General features: G+C 36.0%; 1 protein-coding gene across 9 annotated transcripts in view; it reads right to left on the bottom strand.

Annotated features, from left to right (window-relative positions):
• The window catches only part of chl1b (cell adhesion molecule L1-like b), a 130,628-nt gene that overhangs the window by 18,260 nt on the left and 92,866 nt on the right, over positions 1-19,502 (bottom strand). For all 9 annotated transcript variants that reach the window (XM_055212662.2, XM_055212664.2, XM_055212663.2 and 6 more), the window contains 12 exons: positions 19,193-19,304; positions 17,441-17,607; positions 17,180-17,339; positions 16,978-17,102; positions 15,413-15,514; positions 14,952-15,149; positions 14,654-14,724; positions 12,354-12,573; positions 9,132-9,247; positions 8,739-8,943; positions 7,281-7,403; positions 904-1,080 (listed from right to left, as the gene is read on the bottom strand). In XM_055212662.2, the coding sequence (XP_055068637.2) occupies positions 904-1,080; positions 7,281-7,403; positions 8,739-8,943; positions 9,132-9,247; positions 12,354-12,573; positions 14,654-14,724; positions 14,952-15,149; positions 15,413-15,514; positions 16,978-17,102; positions 17,180-17,339; positions 17,441-17,607; positions 19,193-19,304 (1,776 nt within the window). The remainder of the gene's footprint in view (positions 1-903; positions 1,081-7,280; positions 7,404-8,738; positions 8,944-9,131; positions 9,248-12,353; positions 12,574-14,653; positions 14,725-14,951; positions 15,150-15,412; positions 15,515-16,977; positions 17,103-17,179; positions 17,340-17,440; positions 17,608-19,192; positions 19,305-19,502) is intronic.

The raw sequence follows: 19,502 nt of genomic DNA, 5'->3' as shown, positions 1-19,502 counted from the left end.
TTTTCGTCTGTTTTCAGAAAAGTGTGCCATATGCATCAGACGTTCAGCCTGTGGTAACTAAGCAATTTTAACTCAACACAACTTAAAAATATTAAGTTGAATAAATTAAGTAAAGCTTTGAACTAAAGTAAAGTTGATTACTTAGCTTAAGTGATAGCTTAACTCGGAAAATGCATTTAACAAAAACTGCTGATCTTGTAAGGTAGATACTGCAGATATATTCCTCCAACTGTACTTTTTACAGTACTAACCATTTTAAAAGAAATATAAGCTTACTGGTCATGATATCTCCTTTTTCTATCACAACAGTCATTTATTTTCTTGACTGTAGCCCTACAGAATATTGGTCTTGCGCTTCTGGATTTCTGTCTTGATCAAATGTCTGAAATCCAGTTTCCTATATGAATCCTCAGTCAAACGGAAATTTACAGCAATTTTTCAACAATCTGCTAACGGCCCATGATAAGTACGACTCTGTGAACCATTAATCAATATAATTAGTAAATTCACAGATGTGGTTTTCCTTAGATAATGTTTGTGTTGATTAGCACCTTATGTCTGTAATAATAACAACCCTGCATTTCTATCCCCAAAGACAACTTCCTACGCTTCCTTTTCCAGGCGAGATTTTACTCCCCAAATCAATAAGCGCTCGGTCTTCCGAGACAGTGATGAATGCAAGCCAGTCGCATATTGTTATGATATTGTTTAGCCATAAAGAAATGCTTAGATGGGCATATGAAAAGCTTGATGAAATCGGAGGTCGGAATAATGTCCCCGGTATTCGTCGGGTCGATGCCCGTAACAACCGCAGCTTGGTCATCCGTGTCAAGGCGCCGAGTTCCTGTCCTCCAGACTGCCAAATGCCGACCCCACCCCTGAGCTGCAGTTAGCCATACTTACTCGCTTCGGGGATGGTTGTGGACTCTTCGCTGGCCGCCGGGCCGCAGCCCACCCGCGTGCAGCCTCGTAGGTAGAACTTGTATCTGCTTAGCGCTTCCAAATCCTGGAGGTGCAACTTATTGCTGTCAGCGGAGATGTTCTGGGTCATCAGAGGACCTACTTCCTCCGTGTCGTTTACTAAAAAGAAAAACGAAACACAGATCAGACAGGCTGTAGAATATACATGCTATAATCCACAAAAGTTGTGCAGTAAATTCTCAAGATATATCAACATTTAACAACAGAACCGTGTTGCTCTTATTTTGCATGAATGCTTCTTAGCATTGCTATTGGCCAATCAGCATTCAAGAGTGCCACTATACATTATATTAAAAGCCATAGGAAATTTTAAACTAGATAGAGACTGGCATTGTATATGTTTTGTGTTTGTTGTGTTGAGCTGTGTTGTGTTTATGTGTTATGATGTCTCTGAGCTGATCTGGCAACAGGAAGGTCACAGCATGGAAATGTCAGATGCAATTCATCATCCGGAGGTCAAATTCAAATTCTCACAGACACATACTGACAGTCTGCACAGAGGTTGTCACAATATCAACATTTGAGTGGTGGATACCAATAGCAGTAAAAACATTTTTTTCAGTATCAATTCTGATACCACAGCATATTATGCATCTAATACAGTACAGTATGTTATTTAAAGGGATACTTCAGCCAGATATCTCATGGGTGTGCTGGCTTGAAAATGAGGTGTGTGTTTAAGTGCATTATTGGCACGTTGCTATTTTGAGGCAACTAAAATATACTACGCAATTGACCAACTGAAACCTAGTCTAAAGTCAATGGCGCAATATTGTTTTTGTTATTTAGAGAGCCTGTTAGTAATATCTGCCCAAGGGGATGACAATGAGCGTTTGCTTATTACACACATGGAGGCGCAGCAGCACACAAACGTTTTTAAATATGAAAAATTAAAGGATTAAAATGTAAAAGATTATTATTGAGTCTCTTGGACATAAATGAGGACAGTTTACAGGACTTTAAAAGCTGTTATGCTGAGATCAGCTGGTAGAAGAGATGCTTCACCTGTAGCTTGGTAAGTAAGCTGATTTTTTTCTTTCAAAAGTGCTAATATTGCGTTTATTTAGATTTTTTTAAATGATACCCCAAGGATTTATTTTATATGGTGACTTTGTACCTTTGGATATGGTGAGATGAGAACCTTTTTAAATTAATATTTTTCATTCATGGCGCTGTCCGAGTGCTGAAACGGCTCTTCAGACATTCGTAAATTCTTTTCTCCTGTTTGTTACAAATAAAGTACTTTTACTTATGCAAACCTTTTTTTTTAAGTATTTGTAAATTATACTTTTTGAGATTACAGTGATCATGCTTCATTTAAAACACTGCTTATTTTACTTATTACTCAATTACTGATATAACGACTTTTAAAGAGAACCAAATTTAATTACAAAAATAACAATTTCAATAAATAAAACACAGCACATTTTTTTAACATCAGTCTTGATCTTTCTCTGCTTACAGTTTTTCCACTTAAACTTTGGCATGTAGGGAATTAGCTTTGGCGCGAGCACAACCGGCTTTTAAAAGGGATAAACTTGTCATTTGTTTATTGCACGTTCCGCCCAAAACATGCCCATTACTCATTACAAGAATAGGAACAACCATTTTAGACTGTGCGCCAGGCGCATAGACAATTTTTCCCGTTGGTAAACTAGCAAAAGTGGATTCGGACATGCCTCAAGTGCACTTTAGTAAATGTCCGTGCTCTTCCAAGCTTTAAAATGATGTAAAACAGGGATCGGGGAATAACTTCTGACTTTAAACCCCCCAAACCCCAACCATCCTTCACTTAGGTATCCACACGGCTCCAAGGGGTTAATAAATGTCTTCTGCAGGTAATTGATGCAATTTTGTAAGAAAAATATCCATATCCGGGAATGACGCCATATTGGATGCGATTCACAAGAGAGTTTAGCGTAGTGAGAATTCGTTCAGTAGTGACTCTCGTAAATCGTTTCCAAGATGGCATTGTTACTGTAAGCTAGTTATTTTAGTTTATAAAGTTTAAAATATGGATGTTTTTCTTACAAAATCACATCGATTACCCCCAAAAGACATGTATAACCCATTGGAGCCATGTGGATTACTTCTGTGAAGGATGGATGTTCTTTTTTGGGCTTCAAAGTCAGAAGTTGTTTCCTGATCCCTATTTTCTACTGTTATAAGCTTGGAAAAGCAAGGACATTTACTAGAATAACTCCACATGTGTTCGTCTGAAAGATGATGGACAAGTGTATCTCTGATTGCATGAGGGTGAGTAAATCATGGGATATTTTTGAAAAATTTGTCTGGAGCACCCCTTTAACACAATTGTTAATATATCATTTATCACATACAAATGTACATGATTTTCTGTTTACTACCATAAAATCATCCTACATTATGTACAGAACATTCTGTGAAAAAATGAATCGTGATATTTTTAGGCAGGCAAGGTCAAATATATGGTATATAATATATAAATATACAGTATATAAATATTAAACTAATGTACTGAAGCATTGCACTATTTCGTAAACAGTCCTTCAAGTAATTATTAAAGAAAGCACTCTGTTATACAGAACAAAGAAATAAATTAGGTGCATCGAGCGCTTTGCGTTTTTATTTTGTCAATATTGTTGTTTGATTATCATTAACAACACACCGTAACAATCAGCGGGCCCATTAAGCTGCATTTACATTGCAAGGTCTAATGCACAGATCTGATATTTTGACACGAATCTGATTTCCTTGGTCCCGCCTGTTTACCTCACTCGACAAACCAAGTTAATTTACATAAATGCCTCACCAGGCAGGCATTTTGAAAAAGGGGGGCATTTGATTGTTCACAAACACAAAGCACATCTATGCCTGCCTGTATGCAGACAATAGTCGGGTATTGAATCAAACTGCATATGTCTTCCCTGCAATGTTTATCAATTCAATTTTCCCTCCCTATCCCAACAGTGTCCTGTATCTCTCCCCTTTGCCGAAATGATACATATACAGATTTCTGTAACCTTAACAAGTGCTTTCCCAAATGCAAAGCATTAACTGTACGATTTCAGAGTGGTTAGATCTGGCTTTGTGCCATATGGGAGATAGGGCTTTAATCCCAATTGCTATTTTCCGTTCAACGAGTGCAGCTGTGTGCTCTCTCTTGCTTTCTTCAAGGGGACTTCAACAAGCACACTTCAAAGGGAGGACGACGGTTCCAGCAAGCACTCCTGATGAAAACGTCTCTTCTTTTGATCCGCAACCTGACACTTGGCCTGAGCGATCAGCCGCAGCATCAAACATAATTAGCTGATGAGACCTCCCAGACCGTCTGCATCATAATCAGCTTCGTCATCATTCCTGTCGGGATCCGGTTATGTGCGGAGCGGTGCTTATGCCCAGGCTGCTGCTCTACTGTGGTACGGTGCATGTCAGACAACATGGGGTCAGAGCGCCATGCCGTTTAGCAACGCGGGTCAATAATGGTTTTCTCATTGTCTCTTTTCTACCTATGTGCTATGATCAGAACTTTAATGGGACACTCCACTTTTTTTTAAATATGCTCATTTTACCACTTTAAGCATAGCTTAGCATAATCCAATGAATCTGATTAGACCATAAGCATTGTGCATTGTGTACTAAGACTGACAGAAAATTAAATTAAAGAAATTGCGATTTTTCTAGGCAGAAATGGCTATGAACAATACTTTCATTCTGGCGTAATAATCAAGGACTTTGCTGCTGTAACATGGCTGCAGGAGGCGCAATGATATTACACAGTGCCCGAAAACAGTCCCCTTGGTTACTTTCACTCTTTGGTTATTTTTTAGCGCAATGCTAACGGTCTAATCAGATTCAATGGATTATGCTAAGCTATGCTAAAAGTGAATAAATGGATTCCAAATCAAATGTTTAACTCTAGGGGAGCTGGAAAATGAGCATATTTTTTAAAAAAGTGGAGTGTCCCTTGACCTTACTTGTGAAAACCCAGCTAAAGTATTTTTTTTTGTGATTTGGTGTTTTCTACATAAAATCATGCTACATAATATAAAGAACAATTTGTAAAAATAAAACTTTTATATTTTTTAATATTGACTAAGCTAGGTCATAGATTGAAATCAATGATTGCAATCACACTTTGATGCTCATGATCTTTTTATTTTTATAAGACTTAAGCCTGGAGTTCACAGACAGGGTCACATATTGGCAACCAATTCTTGAAAAGTGTATTTATCCACTTTTTCACAGACGCATATGAGTAATCTAAAAGTTTAATGGGGGGGATGTAATGTAAAACTTATTAGCTTTCCCTATGAATATTAATTACGCGGCATGACATTCTGCCTGTAGTCCTTGTAAGGACATTTGTAAGTGACCATAATTGGTGAGAGTAAGCAACACGCATGCATTTTCCTGCATTTCAGCTCAATGCCACCCATGAAGGTATGCAAAACCTTCAGATTGATCATAAAGTCGCTGTTTCACGTGTAGAGCCACTTTTACAGCATTTTTACCTTTTCAAACATAATGAATATTTGCCAAGTGGGAGCACAAAATGTTTAAAGTTTTTTTCAAATGGCTCGTTGGAATGCTTGATTCTGATTGGCCAGTCATGACATTTGCAGGCTTGTTATTCCCAGATAACAACCGCTTAAAACTAACCAGTGTTGGGAGTAATGCATTATAAAATATAATATATTACAGTAATATATTAGTTTTTGCTGTAACGCAGTAATATAACGGATTACTAATAAAATTTTGGTAATATTTTACTCGTTACAGTTTTAGTAACACGCGTTACAACAATGCATTTCAAAATTAGATCGTGTCATTTTAATTTTTTTATTTTTGACCAATGCGTGCGACCAGCATCCACACAGGAAAAAGCTGCAGGTAAAAATAACGTTTGTTTCCGGGTGCTGTATGCAGCATGTTCATTTTTACTTAGATTTGGAGAGCACTAAGTAAAAGCAACAGAAACTTTCTATTGGTCTCCCATGCTATTAGACCCCCAGAAGTAAAGAGACTTTTAGAAATAATAAACTACATTTTAACATTTTAGAATGCCTAGTCATACTTCTGTTATTCTGATGAAAGTAACTCAAAAGTAACGCAAAAGTAGTGTAACTCATTACAGTTCAGAGACAGTAATATTGTAATGTAACTAATTACTTTCAAATAACAGTAATTTGTAATATATAATGTATATATATATATATATATATATATATATATATATATATATATATATATATATATATATATATATATATATATGTATATATATATATATATATATATGTATATATATATATATATGTATATATATATATATGTATATATATGTATATATATATATATATATATATATATATATATATATATATATATATATATATATATATATATATATATATATATATATTTATATATTATATATATAATATAATATAATATAATATAATTTCTCAGTTTTTCATGGGTTTTTCTTCATCAAGCTGCTATATGTATATATGTATATGTATATATATATATATATTACCACAGACATTGCTCTGTTGTTAATGTTAATGCATTTACTATAAATTCCTGTGAATTGTGAACCGATCACTTGATATTCTTGGTTAGGCTTCAGTGTTTCTTGTTTTATCATGTTAACACGGTGTGCGTATTTAACCTCTGTTACTCACTGTAAACCCTAATTAAAACCCGAGTATACTGTAATCGCATACAGAAAATGATTTCTTAATTCGCTAGTGTGTCTTTAATTTCGTATAATGGGACAGTATAATAAAAACAAGCAAATTAAGTGAGGCAACTTAAGCAACTCAAAGATAATTGTTTTCCATAAATCATTTAGTAAATACAGTATACAACTGCGTTTAATAGAGATCCTATCCAGTTATATTCATGATGCTAAAGTCTCTGATGAATAGGGGACGGCTGCCACCCTCGCAGAAGATGGCACAACAATATCTCCTAGTGGCTAGATGTGGGCATCGCTCGACGTAATGAGTGAACCATAAATGCTGTTTTCAGAAGTCTACATCTACATCTGCATCACGGGGAACATTTTGTCATAAAATGTACCCTTGTGTAGCCTGGCCCTTGGCTCTGAATGACTCTGAAACCACCGCATTAGCATTATACTGTATGTTTTAATGTAAGAACACTATACAATGTCTTGTAATGTCTCTGTGCCACAGGCTACGTCATAAACGAGAAACAGAAAAGCTGTTTACTCGTACCCCTCTGTGAATCCCTCTCAGCACGCTTAAACTTTTATAGCAGGGTTATGAACAAAATGGGAGATGACATACTTAGCTGATATTGTAGGACGTAGCCAATCAGAACTCCGTTTGCGTCAATGGGAGGGGACCAGGTCAAGGTCACCTTGTGTTTTTGGATGTTTGTTGCTCTGAAAGAAGCCACTTGACCGGGAACTGAAAGTAGGAAAGGAGCAGTAAATCATATGATGTTCATTTTTGGGTGAAATAAACTCTTAATAAACCACAGGAAATAGATTTCTTTTAAAATAATATTTCCAAATAAAGCAGTAGTAGGTAGATCACTGTGTTAGCAGTCTATAGCTCAAACACTTGCTGGTTTTAAATCTAGTCTTAAAACTTATTACTGTAGTCTGGCATTTGACGCTATGGGAGAGTTGTTTTATCAAGTGCCGGGCAAAGATTAATTGCGATTAATCGCATACAAAATAAAAGTGATTTTTTGCATAATATATGAGTGTGCGCTGTGTGTAATTATTATGTATATATAAACACACACACATTCATGTATGTATTTAAGAAACATGTACATGTGTTTATATATTTCTTTATATTTTTAAATATATTATATATTATATATATATTATATATTTACAATAAAAAAAATATATATATATATAAAAATGTTCTGAAATGTATATATGTATGTGTGTGTTTAAATTTACATAATAATTACACACAGTACAGACACATATACTAGGCAAAAACCAACTTTCATTTTGTATTCGACCAATCGCGACCAATCCTTTCCCAGCACTAGTTTTATCGTTTTTATTTTGTGTTGTTAACTGTATTATTTTTATTGATATAATATATATATATATATATATATATATATATATATATATATATATATATATATATATATATATATATATATGTGTACAGCACTTTGTTAAACTCTTGGGTTTTTAAAAAGTGCTTTATAAATAAACTTTGACTTAGCAGCGCAAAGAGGACACACATACTGATAAAATGTATATATTGAATGCATTGTAAGTCGCTTTAGATAAAAATGTCTGCCAAATACATAAATTGTTAAAGTAAAAGAGAGGTGTAATGCTACATACACACCAAACGCGTGGCATCCCGTTACTCGCTGTAGATTACTCGCAGGATTTAACTTTGTGTCATGTAAATTTTTTGGTTGAGTTGAAAATTTCTAACTTGCATGAAGACGCGTTTGAGGCGAATAGCTCGTTTTCGCGGCAAACGCAATGCCCATATCGCATCATTCGCATCGCCCCACGCGAGGACACATCTGTTTGCGTCTTTGCATTGACTTTGTATGTAATCTACTCGCGCAAATTGTTGAACTCGCGTCTGGTGTGAACCCACAGAGTTACTGTCCAGACCGGGACTCAACACTATTATTTAGTGTAGTGATTTCATGGTGTCTTTCTTGTAAAGGCCACTATCCTAACTCACACTATATTATTCACAGTGTATTATTTTTAGCTTAAGAGTTCACCGGGTCTTCTCTTTACTTACCTCCCTCGGGAGTTTTGAAACTGACCGGATGACTTCCAGGTCCGTTTCCTCTGCCGTTAAAGGCCATGACGATGAGGCTGTATTCAGAGAACGGCCTTAGACCTGTTACCACCGCATGGGTCCTCTCTCCGGCAAATGTCAGGGTATGTTTTTCACCGTGTGTTTTCTTCGAGTCCAAAAGACTGCGCAGCCTCCACCAGTTCACCTGCACCACACGTACATTTATGAGAAATACAGATGATGAGAAAGAAACACAGTGGCAGCTTTTCCGTCTTCCTAAGCTAATTATGATATAGAGCACATGTGGATACTTCTGACGGCTCGCAGGGAGACGACAGAGCCTCCAAGGTCACGAAAGGAGTGTCTTAAGCAGAAATGTTGGTGAAGAATTACCCTATAGCCCCCCAGATGCCCATGCAGTTTGTCCTTGTGAACAAGAGCCCAGTTGACCTTGACCACGGTGTTGTTCATCACCTCCACGGCTACGTCCTCTGGAGCGGCTGAGGGAACTGTGGAAACATGCAAATATAAGATATTACGAATAGCTCTTGTGTATATAGCCGTGTTACTCGAATTACACTTTCTCTACATGAGCATAATATCTGCGAATTAGATTCTGCTTTATTCATGGTCTATGGACGAAAAAAATGTGATGTAATTTTGTGGGTAATCATGAGAAAAACAGCACCGAGGTAATAGTTGTTTACGTGCCGTTATGGAGTACGGTGTTGTTTTTACGTTTTGCAACTCGGTTCGCAAATTGCCTACGCAAATGTTATTTACCCTGCTGAATCGAAATAGCCTATAAAAACAAAACGCTACGCTTACAGGCTCACAGACAGTGTACATAGATACTGGCTAAAGTGGAAAAAAGTGGGTTGAATGTGGAATAAATACCAGCAAACAGCAATGTTATGGAAAATACACTACCTTAGATTTTTAAAGGGGACATTTCACAAGATTTTTTAAGACTTTTTGGTGTCCCCAGAGTACGAATGTGAAGTTTTTGCTCAAAATACCATATAGATAATTTATTAAAGCATGTTAAAATTGCCACTTTGTATGTGTGAGCAAAAATGTGCCGTTTTGGGTGTGTCCTTTTAAATGCAAATGAGCTGATCTCTGCACTAAATGGCAGTTGTGTGGTTGGATAGTGCAGATTAAGGGGCGGTATTATCCCCTTCTGACATCACAAGGGGAGCCAGATTTCAATGAGCTATTTTTTCACATGCTTCCAGAGAATAGTTAACCAAAAGTTGCTGGGTCATTTTTTCCTTTTCATATTTTCTAGGTTGATAGAAGCACTGGGGACCCAATTATAGCACTTAAACATGGAAAAAGTCAGATTTTCATTATGTCCCCTTTAAGTTTAATCAAATTGGCTGTGCAGGTCAATTTAACTAATGATTTTGTCTAGACTTTAATTTATTAGATTAAGTTAAGCAAGTTTAGCTTGTTTTATGGTTATAGCAACTCATCACAAGTCCAAATTTTAAATGGTTGCTTGCACAGCCAATTTAATAAAACTTTTTTTTACCAGTAAAGTGTTATAGTACATTTCTAATTGAAAGTAGCTCAAGGCATAATATGTCATTTTTACCACTAGAACCGCTGCGGCATGATAGCATTATTAAAAAGTGTAGAATGATGGTAGTCTTCACCTTTAGTGTCTGACAGGACTCGCAAATCATGTTCATGGATGACATGATAATGAAATCAAGTTTTATAACCATTACATTTTACACTGTAAAAAGTTGGTTCAACTTAAAAAATTATTTCAATTGGCAACACCTAAAAAATGTAAGTTTATTCAACTTACATTTTTCACCTAAAGTGAAACTAAAGTTATCAATTGGCGTCATTTTTTTAAGTTTCAACTTTTCACTTTTTACAGTGTAATGTAAGCCAACATTATGGCTCTATGACAATAGAAGCCACAGCAAAGCAAAGTGTGCAACTTCGCATACAAACAACTACTACTGCGCAGACCGATCGACCTATGACATCTAACTATCGCAAGAGTAATTCAAAAGCAATATTTTTGCGATCACTTGATGTCACACGGCAATTAATCTGCACATTCAGATTGCGGTTTCTGTTTTTTTTTTGGCAGCAAAATCAGAAACCAAGGATAACACAGACATGACGGCACTGACAAGCGACGCTGTAAAGAGGGGCGGAGCGTTTTTTAAAACTTTATCTGCATTCAAAACATTTGCAATAATGTAAAAAATCTAACATTGTGCTAGTAGTTTTTAAAGGCGACATTTTACAAGACTTTTTAAATATGTCAAATAAACCTTTGGTGTTTCCCAGAGTACATATGTGAAGTTTTAGCTCAAAATATCATATAGATAGTTTATTATAACATCTTAAAATTGCCACTTTGTAGGTGTGAGCAAAAATGTTTGTTTTGGGTGTGTCCTTTTAAATGCAAATGAGCTGATCTCTGCACTAAATGGCAGTGCTACGGTTGGATAGTGCAGATTAAGGGGCGGAATTATCCCCTTCTGACATCATAAGAGGAGCCAAATTTCAATTACCAGTTTTTTCACATGCTTGCAGAGAATTGTGTACCAAAACTAAGTTACTGGTTTGATCGTTTTCACATATAGGTTGATAGAAGCACTGGGGACCCAATTATAGCACTAAACATGGAAAAAGTCAGATTTTCTTTAATATTATAATAATTTAACATATTTTAAAATAGAATAACTTTCCAATGAAAAAATTAAGAATTTAATCAAAGCCATGTGTATCTGGCACAAAAACAACTATGACAGCATTTAACTAACACATGTACACTTGCGCTAAATAATAAAAATAAAATAATAAAAATTACGTGAAAGTGAAAAATAGCTTGTTACCGTAAAAGCTTATATATTATATCTAGTGCCACATCACCACATGCAATAAAGCTGAAAAAAGCGTTGCTACTTTTTAGTTAGTTACTCTCCATTACTCCCAAACACACGCTAAGACAAGACAGACCTAAAAGACATGAAGACTGAGCAAGGTTAGGGAACTAAACAAAGCACACGGCACTCATAGTGAGTCATAGTGACCTGAGATAACATCAGGAGGGCAACTCCGAAAGAAAACTGAAGGCAAGAGAATAATTAGAGTCGAAACGTAAATAGCTCACAGCCATGATAACATTTCATTTGTCAGTCTGTGGACGACTACAAAGACTCTGGGTAAGGAAATCGTTCCCCCTTGTGGAATTTAATATCCTCAATAAGGCAAAACAAATTGCCATATCAGTGCTACCGTTTGGATATTGTGTAAAGGCGAGACGGCATTTCATCTGTCCGTTCTGCCCTGTAGCTCTGTTGATATTCGCGTCACACGTGTACTGCACTTTTACTGAAAGGGGGCGGGTTCCTGCTTACAGGGCTTTGGTTATTTGCAATGTAACAAGACCCTAACGGAAGGAGAAAAGGTTAAAAATAACACACGTCTTTCAAAATCTTCACCTGCTTTGTATGCTCTCAAAGGTAAACACGCGGGATACTTTGACAGTGAGCGAAATGTCAATAGCGTTACCTTATTTAAATGCATGCGCTCATCTACACGACTCACACACACAATAGAGATTGTTAAAAGTCTACTCACAGTCCTCTCCCGAGTATGCCGTTATTATTTCGGGGTCCGGGCCCCAGCCGGCGTGATTCTTTGCTTGAATTTTGATCTCGTAAAGGACGAACGTCGAGGTGTTTTGAACCACAAACGAGTGCCTCTTCACGACATGTTCCATCCAGTCTTCGGTTCCTTGTTTTCGGTAACTGACTTTATACTCCAAACCCGGCCCGTTGTGTTCGATAGGTGACAATGGCTGTGGTTAAAGAACAAGAGCTTACTTAGATCGTAATAAATAGTTTGAACATACATATTTATGTATACATACACATATCAGTAACACTTTATAATACTGACATGACACGTTAATAATCATGACATGATTATGAACATGAGGGAGATTTAATGCATGTTTATGACAACTGTCAATAAGTATCATTTGTTCAATTGTGTCATTTTTAATGCAAAGATGACATTGATTGAGATGTCTTTGTTATGACATAAACCAATACATCATAACTTGTCATGACAACTTGACATTACCAAGACAAGATAACTGGCCACTTTTTACCAGGAATACAAATTAAATTGGTCATTAAAATGTCTTAAGTGTTAATACTCTGTCAAATTGTTTTATGACAGCGTTATGAATATTTTTCTTGACCTCAACTACAGTGGTACAAATATAATTTGTCATTAAAAGTGTTAATACTCAAATAGTTTTAGAACCACATCATGATTTTTCTTCAGTTCATAATTTTTTTTAAGTTTCCTCCACGTGTTTAACAAATAAAATCAATAATAATAATAATAATAATTATTATTATTATTATATTATAAAATTATATTTTTATTGCATTTGAAGACTGATTCACCTAAAATTAAATGAAAACAGTACAATAGTGGGTTAAGCCATGCAGTGGTGGGTCCATAATGCTGCAAAAACAGCTAATTACATTAAATTAATTAATTTAATTAATTAAATGTTTTGTTATTTTTGCTTATTTGTCAAAAAATGTCAGAACCCCATGTGTAAGGAAAAACAAGTTCTGCTAGTTTTAGTTTTTTTATATATTGTGCACATACATACAATTAAGTATAATACTTTGACGTGTCTGTTGCATTTTGTTAAGGTATTTAAAATGATTTGACATAATATTTACACTTAATGGCATTTAAATGACAGTTTAAGGTAATGCTAACCCAGAAAGCTAGGTAGATTCTTAACTTAAAGGTTATAAAGATAATTATTATGCTGCTATGTCATGTTTATGACAGATTTACGACAATTTATGACGTGTTGGTTTATGTCAAATTGTCATAACAAAGACAATTGAAACATTGTCATCTTTGCATTAAAATTGACATAATTAAACAAATGACTCTTAATGACAGTCAGTTGTCATAAATGTGCATAAAATCTCCTTCATTTTCATGACACGTGTCATGACATGACTTAGTAAAGTGATACCCACATATCATACACAGAACATAATAGTCATTGTATGCTACAAACTGTATGTACTTTTGTGAATACTCCTCTCACGAATTCATCATTTCTCGCAGTTTCGGCTCCACACCGAGAATCAATAAACATCCGAAAAGACTCAAATTGAAATGCTGTTCATTCATTTATCTCTGATTCAACAAATCTTTTTTATTTTAAAGCCCACCACCGGCTGCCCAAAGTGCTTCTCTATCAGTATGAGAGCAATAGTGCGTAGCATACAGGGGAACATTGGTCGCTCAAGCGCTTGCTATCTTTACAACTAGTGAGGAATCTATAGTGTTATAAACCCGCTTCATTGTCAGCATTTTCACAGGGTGTCAAAAAACTCAACAATTGGCTTAATAACGCCTCTGAGGTACAACAGCCAAGTCAGCGAAGAACCGAATCAAATGCAATTATTCATTAATGCCCCACCATTAACAAAGAAAGTCTAGGTACAATACTATGAAAAGACGGCCTATAGACTGCACCTTTATGTGAAATTTGAATATACCGTATGTATCCATTTCCTTTTACGGTTTAATCAAAGCCTTACACCGCATTTCTTTTGATGAAAACCTGTGTCCAAAGAGATCAATTTCAGCAGGGCTTTGTTGCGTTTCCAACAGCACGGCGATAGAGATAGCACTGCTTTGCGATGCAAAAACTCCTATCTTGGGAAATACGCTTATCGATAATTGGAAGCTAAACCCGACACTGTTAGTTTGCACTTTCCTTCTGAGAAATAAATGAAATTCGGTATTTGAGTGCGCTCCTTTATCCCTTCCAGTTCTTTGAATGTTAGATATTGCCAAAGACTATTGGAATTGAACGTTTAGCGTCGTACCTCCCAAGTGATATCCATTTCATGTGGCAAATGACCTTCGATCTTGATATTTTCAGGGTTCCTGTCAGGTGCTTTGGAAAGAGCAGAAATATGGATTTTGTTGAAGGTGAAATTGTTAGTGGAAAAAAAGAAAAGAAAAATGGTCTGTGAAATATGCACTTTATAGACTAGAGCTTAAACGAGAGGAAAAATCAATTATCGCACAAGTTCGAATGTTTTAAAGTTCAGGAGGCGATGAGGTGTGCCTCGTCGCATGCTTTAGGGAAAAAGTGATTAGGCGCTGGGAGAAGCTATAGACCTGATGGAGGAGTTTTGTATCTCTCGGTGGCCTGGCTCGTCCGACCTCTTCCGACCTCGTTGACGGCGGAGACTCGGAAGCGATACTCCACGTGTCCGTGAAGCTTTAGCAGGGCGGAGTGATGGTTTCCTGGTACCCTCGTCAGCTCCCTCCATGTGCCCGGCTCGAAGTGATTCTCCTCAAATTCGATAACAAACTCTGTAACGGATTTTGAAACAATAAAAAATTATCGCAATTATTACAGTGTGGTAATTAGACTACCGTAAAATCACCAAAGCTATAATACGCCAGGTCTCCGCAATTAACCACAGATCATTTATACGAGCAATTAAAATAAGGATTCACACGCAGTCACTGACCTTTCATCACATTGGATCATCGCACACATCTGGGTCTCTTCTTAAAATCATTCAGTGTGAGTTTTGATATATGCTTAGATATGTAATGAAAGACCGTATTACCAGTAATGGAGCTGTTATGATCGTCTCCTGGCGTCCAGAGCATTTTCACACTTCTGGCACTGTGTTCGGACAACGTCACATCTTCTGGTGGATCAGGAACGTCTACAAAAAGCACGTTATGTCAAATTATTTTAATGCAAAGTACAGCAGTCTACTGTATTTTGAAAATATATGTTCTTAAAGAGATAGTTCACCCAAAAATGAAAATAATGTCATTAATGACTCACCATCATGTCGTTCCAAACTCGTAACTCGTTCATCTTCAGAACACAGTTTAAGATGTTTTATATTTAGTCTGAGAGCTTGTTGACCCTTCATTGAAAATCTATGCACGGTATACTATCCACGTCCAGAAAGGCAATAAAAACATCATTAAAGTAGTCCATGTGACATCAGTGGGTCTGTTAGAATGTGTTGAAGGATCAAAAACGCATTTTGGTCCAAAAATTACGATTATTATTATTATTATTATTATTATTATTATTATTATTATAATTATTATTCAGCATTGTCTTCTCTTCCTCGTCTGTTGTGAAGCGCATGCGCAAGACTAAAGTCACATGATGACAGTGATGACGTATGACACGGCTGACGTGTTATCTGGTGCGCCCCAGGTTTTTTTTGTGCACCCGGGCTTCGTTTACAGTCTGAGGGAGTCGCACGCTGTAAGTTTGAAAAAAAGCTTTGCAAACATGTCTGAGGATAACACGTCAGCCGCGTCACTGCAGTCACGTGACTTTAGTCTCGCGCATGCACTTCACAACAGACGCGAAAGAGAAGACAATGCTGACTAAAGTCGTAATTTTTGTTATTTTTGGACCAAATTTTATTTTCGATGCTTCAACACATTCTAACTGACCCACTGATGTCACATGGACTACTTTGAGGATGTTTTTATTACCTTTCTGGACATGGACAGTGTACCCTACATAGATTTTCAATGAAGGATTAACAAGCTCTCGGATTAAATATAAAACATCTTAAACTGTTTAGGAAGATGAACGGAGGTCTTACGAGTTTGGAATGACATGAGGGTGAGTCATTAATGACATTATTTTCATTTTTGGGTGAACTATCTCTTTAAAAAATGAAAATTCTGCCATCATTTACTCATCCTCATGTTTGTATAAATTTCTTTGCTCTGATGAACACAAAGGAAGATATTTTGAGAAATGTTTGTAACCAAATAATTTGTGGACCCCATTCACTTTTATAGTAGGAAAACAGAATACAGTGGAAGTAAATGGGGTCCACAAACGGTTTGCTTACAAACATGTCTCAAAATATCTTCATTTGTGTTCATCAGAAAAAATACATTTATACAGTTTTGTAACAACATGAAGGTGAGTAAATGATGACAGAATTTTCATTTTGGGGTGAACTATCCATTTAAGGTCTTCCAAGCTTCAGCCATTGCTTTAGACATAGATAGGCCTCCATGTAATCTTCAACAATTTTATTGTATGGCTCCATCTTATAAAGAGCATAATCCCAGTTACGTCTGGTCTGTGTCACATTCTGAACTCATTTCCCCTCTCGTTTCTTTAAATTTCCTGCCCACTCACCCACGACTGAAAGCTGTGCTACAGCTGTGTCTTGGTCAGCCGGTGTTCTGGCCACACACATATATGAGCCCTGGTCTCCAAAGCTCACGTCGATAATCTCGAGCACTCCCTCGTCCTGGACGTATCTACAGGCGACAGTATAGACAATGACTAGACAGTCTTAACCCGCACCACCAAAGAAAGACAAAAACGGTCAGCTCACCGCGTGTCCTCGCTGCTGTTGAGGGCTATACCATCTTTTTCCCAGTGAATCTCAAAGTCGCTACTAAAGGAAGAATCAAACTCTGCCTGGCATGAAAACTGAACGGTGGTTCCAGCCAAAACACGCAAATCTTGAGGCGGGTCCACTATTGTGGTAGGATCTGGGATTGAGAATGGTCCAAGAATAAAACCACACTGATTTATTTAGAGGCGATTCATTTATACGATTCATTTTGAGTGAAGACCGTTCCATGTCTCTTACCTTTGACGTCAAGGGTTGAAGAAATGGCAACCTTGCCCTCAGTATTCTGAGCGAAACAAGAGTACTCCCCCATGTCATCTTTCACAGCGTTATGGATCTCCAGCGAACCGTTCTTATGAACGGAGAACCGTTCTCCTTCCACTGCATTGGCACTGTCTGCTTTACTCCTGTACAATAATAAACCAACAGGGTCACACACAAATATGTATAATAAAATATTAATAAATAATATAAATAAATAATAAAAAAATAAATGTATATAAAAATAATTATATAATAATGATAAATAATAAATATTATATAATAATGATATAAATATAAATTATTATATAATAATGAAAAATAAGAAATATTATATAATAATGATATATATATATATATATATAAGTAAATATTTTCATATTAAAATATTATCCACTTAAATTGGAATACCAGTCAAGTTGAATGCCCCCATTAATCACCATTCCATTTAACTCTTTCCCCGCCATTGACAAGTTATCTCGTCAATTAAGAGAAAACATTTGCATAAAAAGTGTCTGAAGTATTTTCATGTAAATTTGCAATACTGAGATTATCCACTAGATGGCACACTTACCCAATTTATGAAAAAACTGAAGCCAAAACGTTATTTACAAATTTTAAACTCTGTGTATGTTTTGAAAATCGTCCTCAATCTTATCTGTAGCAAAATTCCTTCACAAAAAATGCAATTATTTCAGTTTTTTGCTAAAAAATATTTTTGAAGAAAAATACCCATATTTAAGAGTTTATAAACATAGAAAAAATATAGATAGGATGAACGTTTTTTCCTGTTTTGTTTGTTTGTTTATTGTTTGTTTAAAAGCAGACAGTCTGTTTTTTCATTTGATATATTTGTATGATTCTATATTTTTCAAAGTAAATTTTTCTGGAAGGCATTTTGTAAAACTTTTGTGAAAATCACAAAAAATGTTGGTGGGCAACTTTAAAAAAAAAAAATGGCTTAATGAGTTAAATTTATAAAAAATGTAATGGGTTTTAGTTTCACCGCACTATGTTACAAGATTCTACCCAAAATATGTATTAAATCTACATAATAAAAAAAAAATGTGACTGTACATTGGGGATAAACTTTAGTGGGGATAAACTTTAGTGCATAAGCTTTTTTTTGCAATAAATAGCGTCTTTAACTAATTTCTCAATCATTCCTTTATGATGTATATAAAAAGCAGCTTAAGGGTACATATGAGAAGCTCAAACGCCACCTTCATAAAAAAATTAGATAATGATATTAACCCGATTGATCAATGCATGTATTATACATTCATCAAATACTTTCTTTCAAATCTGCTTAATCCCGGCATCAAGCCATTAAGAAATACCGAATTGTTAGCAGAATCCATTAAGAATCCGATTTTTAAAAAAATGCTAATTTACATGACAACATGTCAAACGCACTTAAAGGTTTCTCCATCTGATCTCTTCATATATTTGTATTATTATAAATTTTATGCTCTGTTTGGTTTTTCTTACATTATGTGACACAGCAGTTAGCACACCCTCTGTTATTACTTTAACAGTAGGCTTACAGATTCACATGAGTAGTTTACCTCATTACCACAGCTCTGAAAACAACTCGAGGGTCACACCCTTGAGTAACATTGATAGCTCACCAGAGGGAGACCACAATAGAGCCTCGATTACTGCAGTCTGGAGCTGTGCTGCCCCCTGCTGGCTAATATCAACACTGCCACCACTGCAGGGTCTACTTACCACGTAATGCTGGAGGTCGGCGAGCTGAAGACCTTGCAGTGCATGACCACGCCTTTTCCCTCCACCGTCATATATTGAAGATTGTTTTCTGTTAAGAGTATCGGCTGTATGTCTGGGGAAAGAGTTATCAGAGTTAAAGACGGGAAAAACGCAATTCGATTAGTCTCTTTATCTCTTGTCTTGTGCTGTGTTGCTATCAGTCCCTTGAAACAGCCGTTTTTCAGCTTTAACAGGGGCTGCTTTAAGCTGGTTTACAAAGAGATATTTCAGTTTTTCCTTTTTTTAAACGTGTTATCCTTTTTATATTTTT

The sequence above is a fragment of the Misgurnus anguillicaudatus genome, chromosome 8 (genome assembly GCF_027580225.2).
Source record: "Misgurnus anguillicaudatus chromosome 8, ASM2758022v2, whole genome shotgun sequence".
NCBI lineage: Eukaryota > Metazoa > Chordata > Actinopteri > Cypriniformes > Cobitidae > Misgurnus > Misgurnus anguillicaudatus.
Note: the sequence above shows the minus strand (reverse complement) of the source record. Positions and strands in the feature narration are given on the sequence as shown.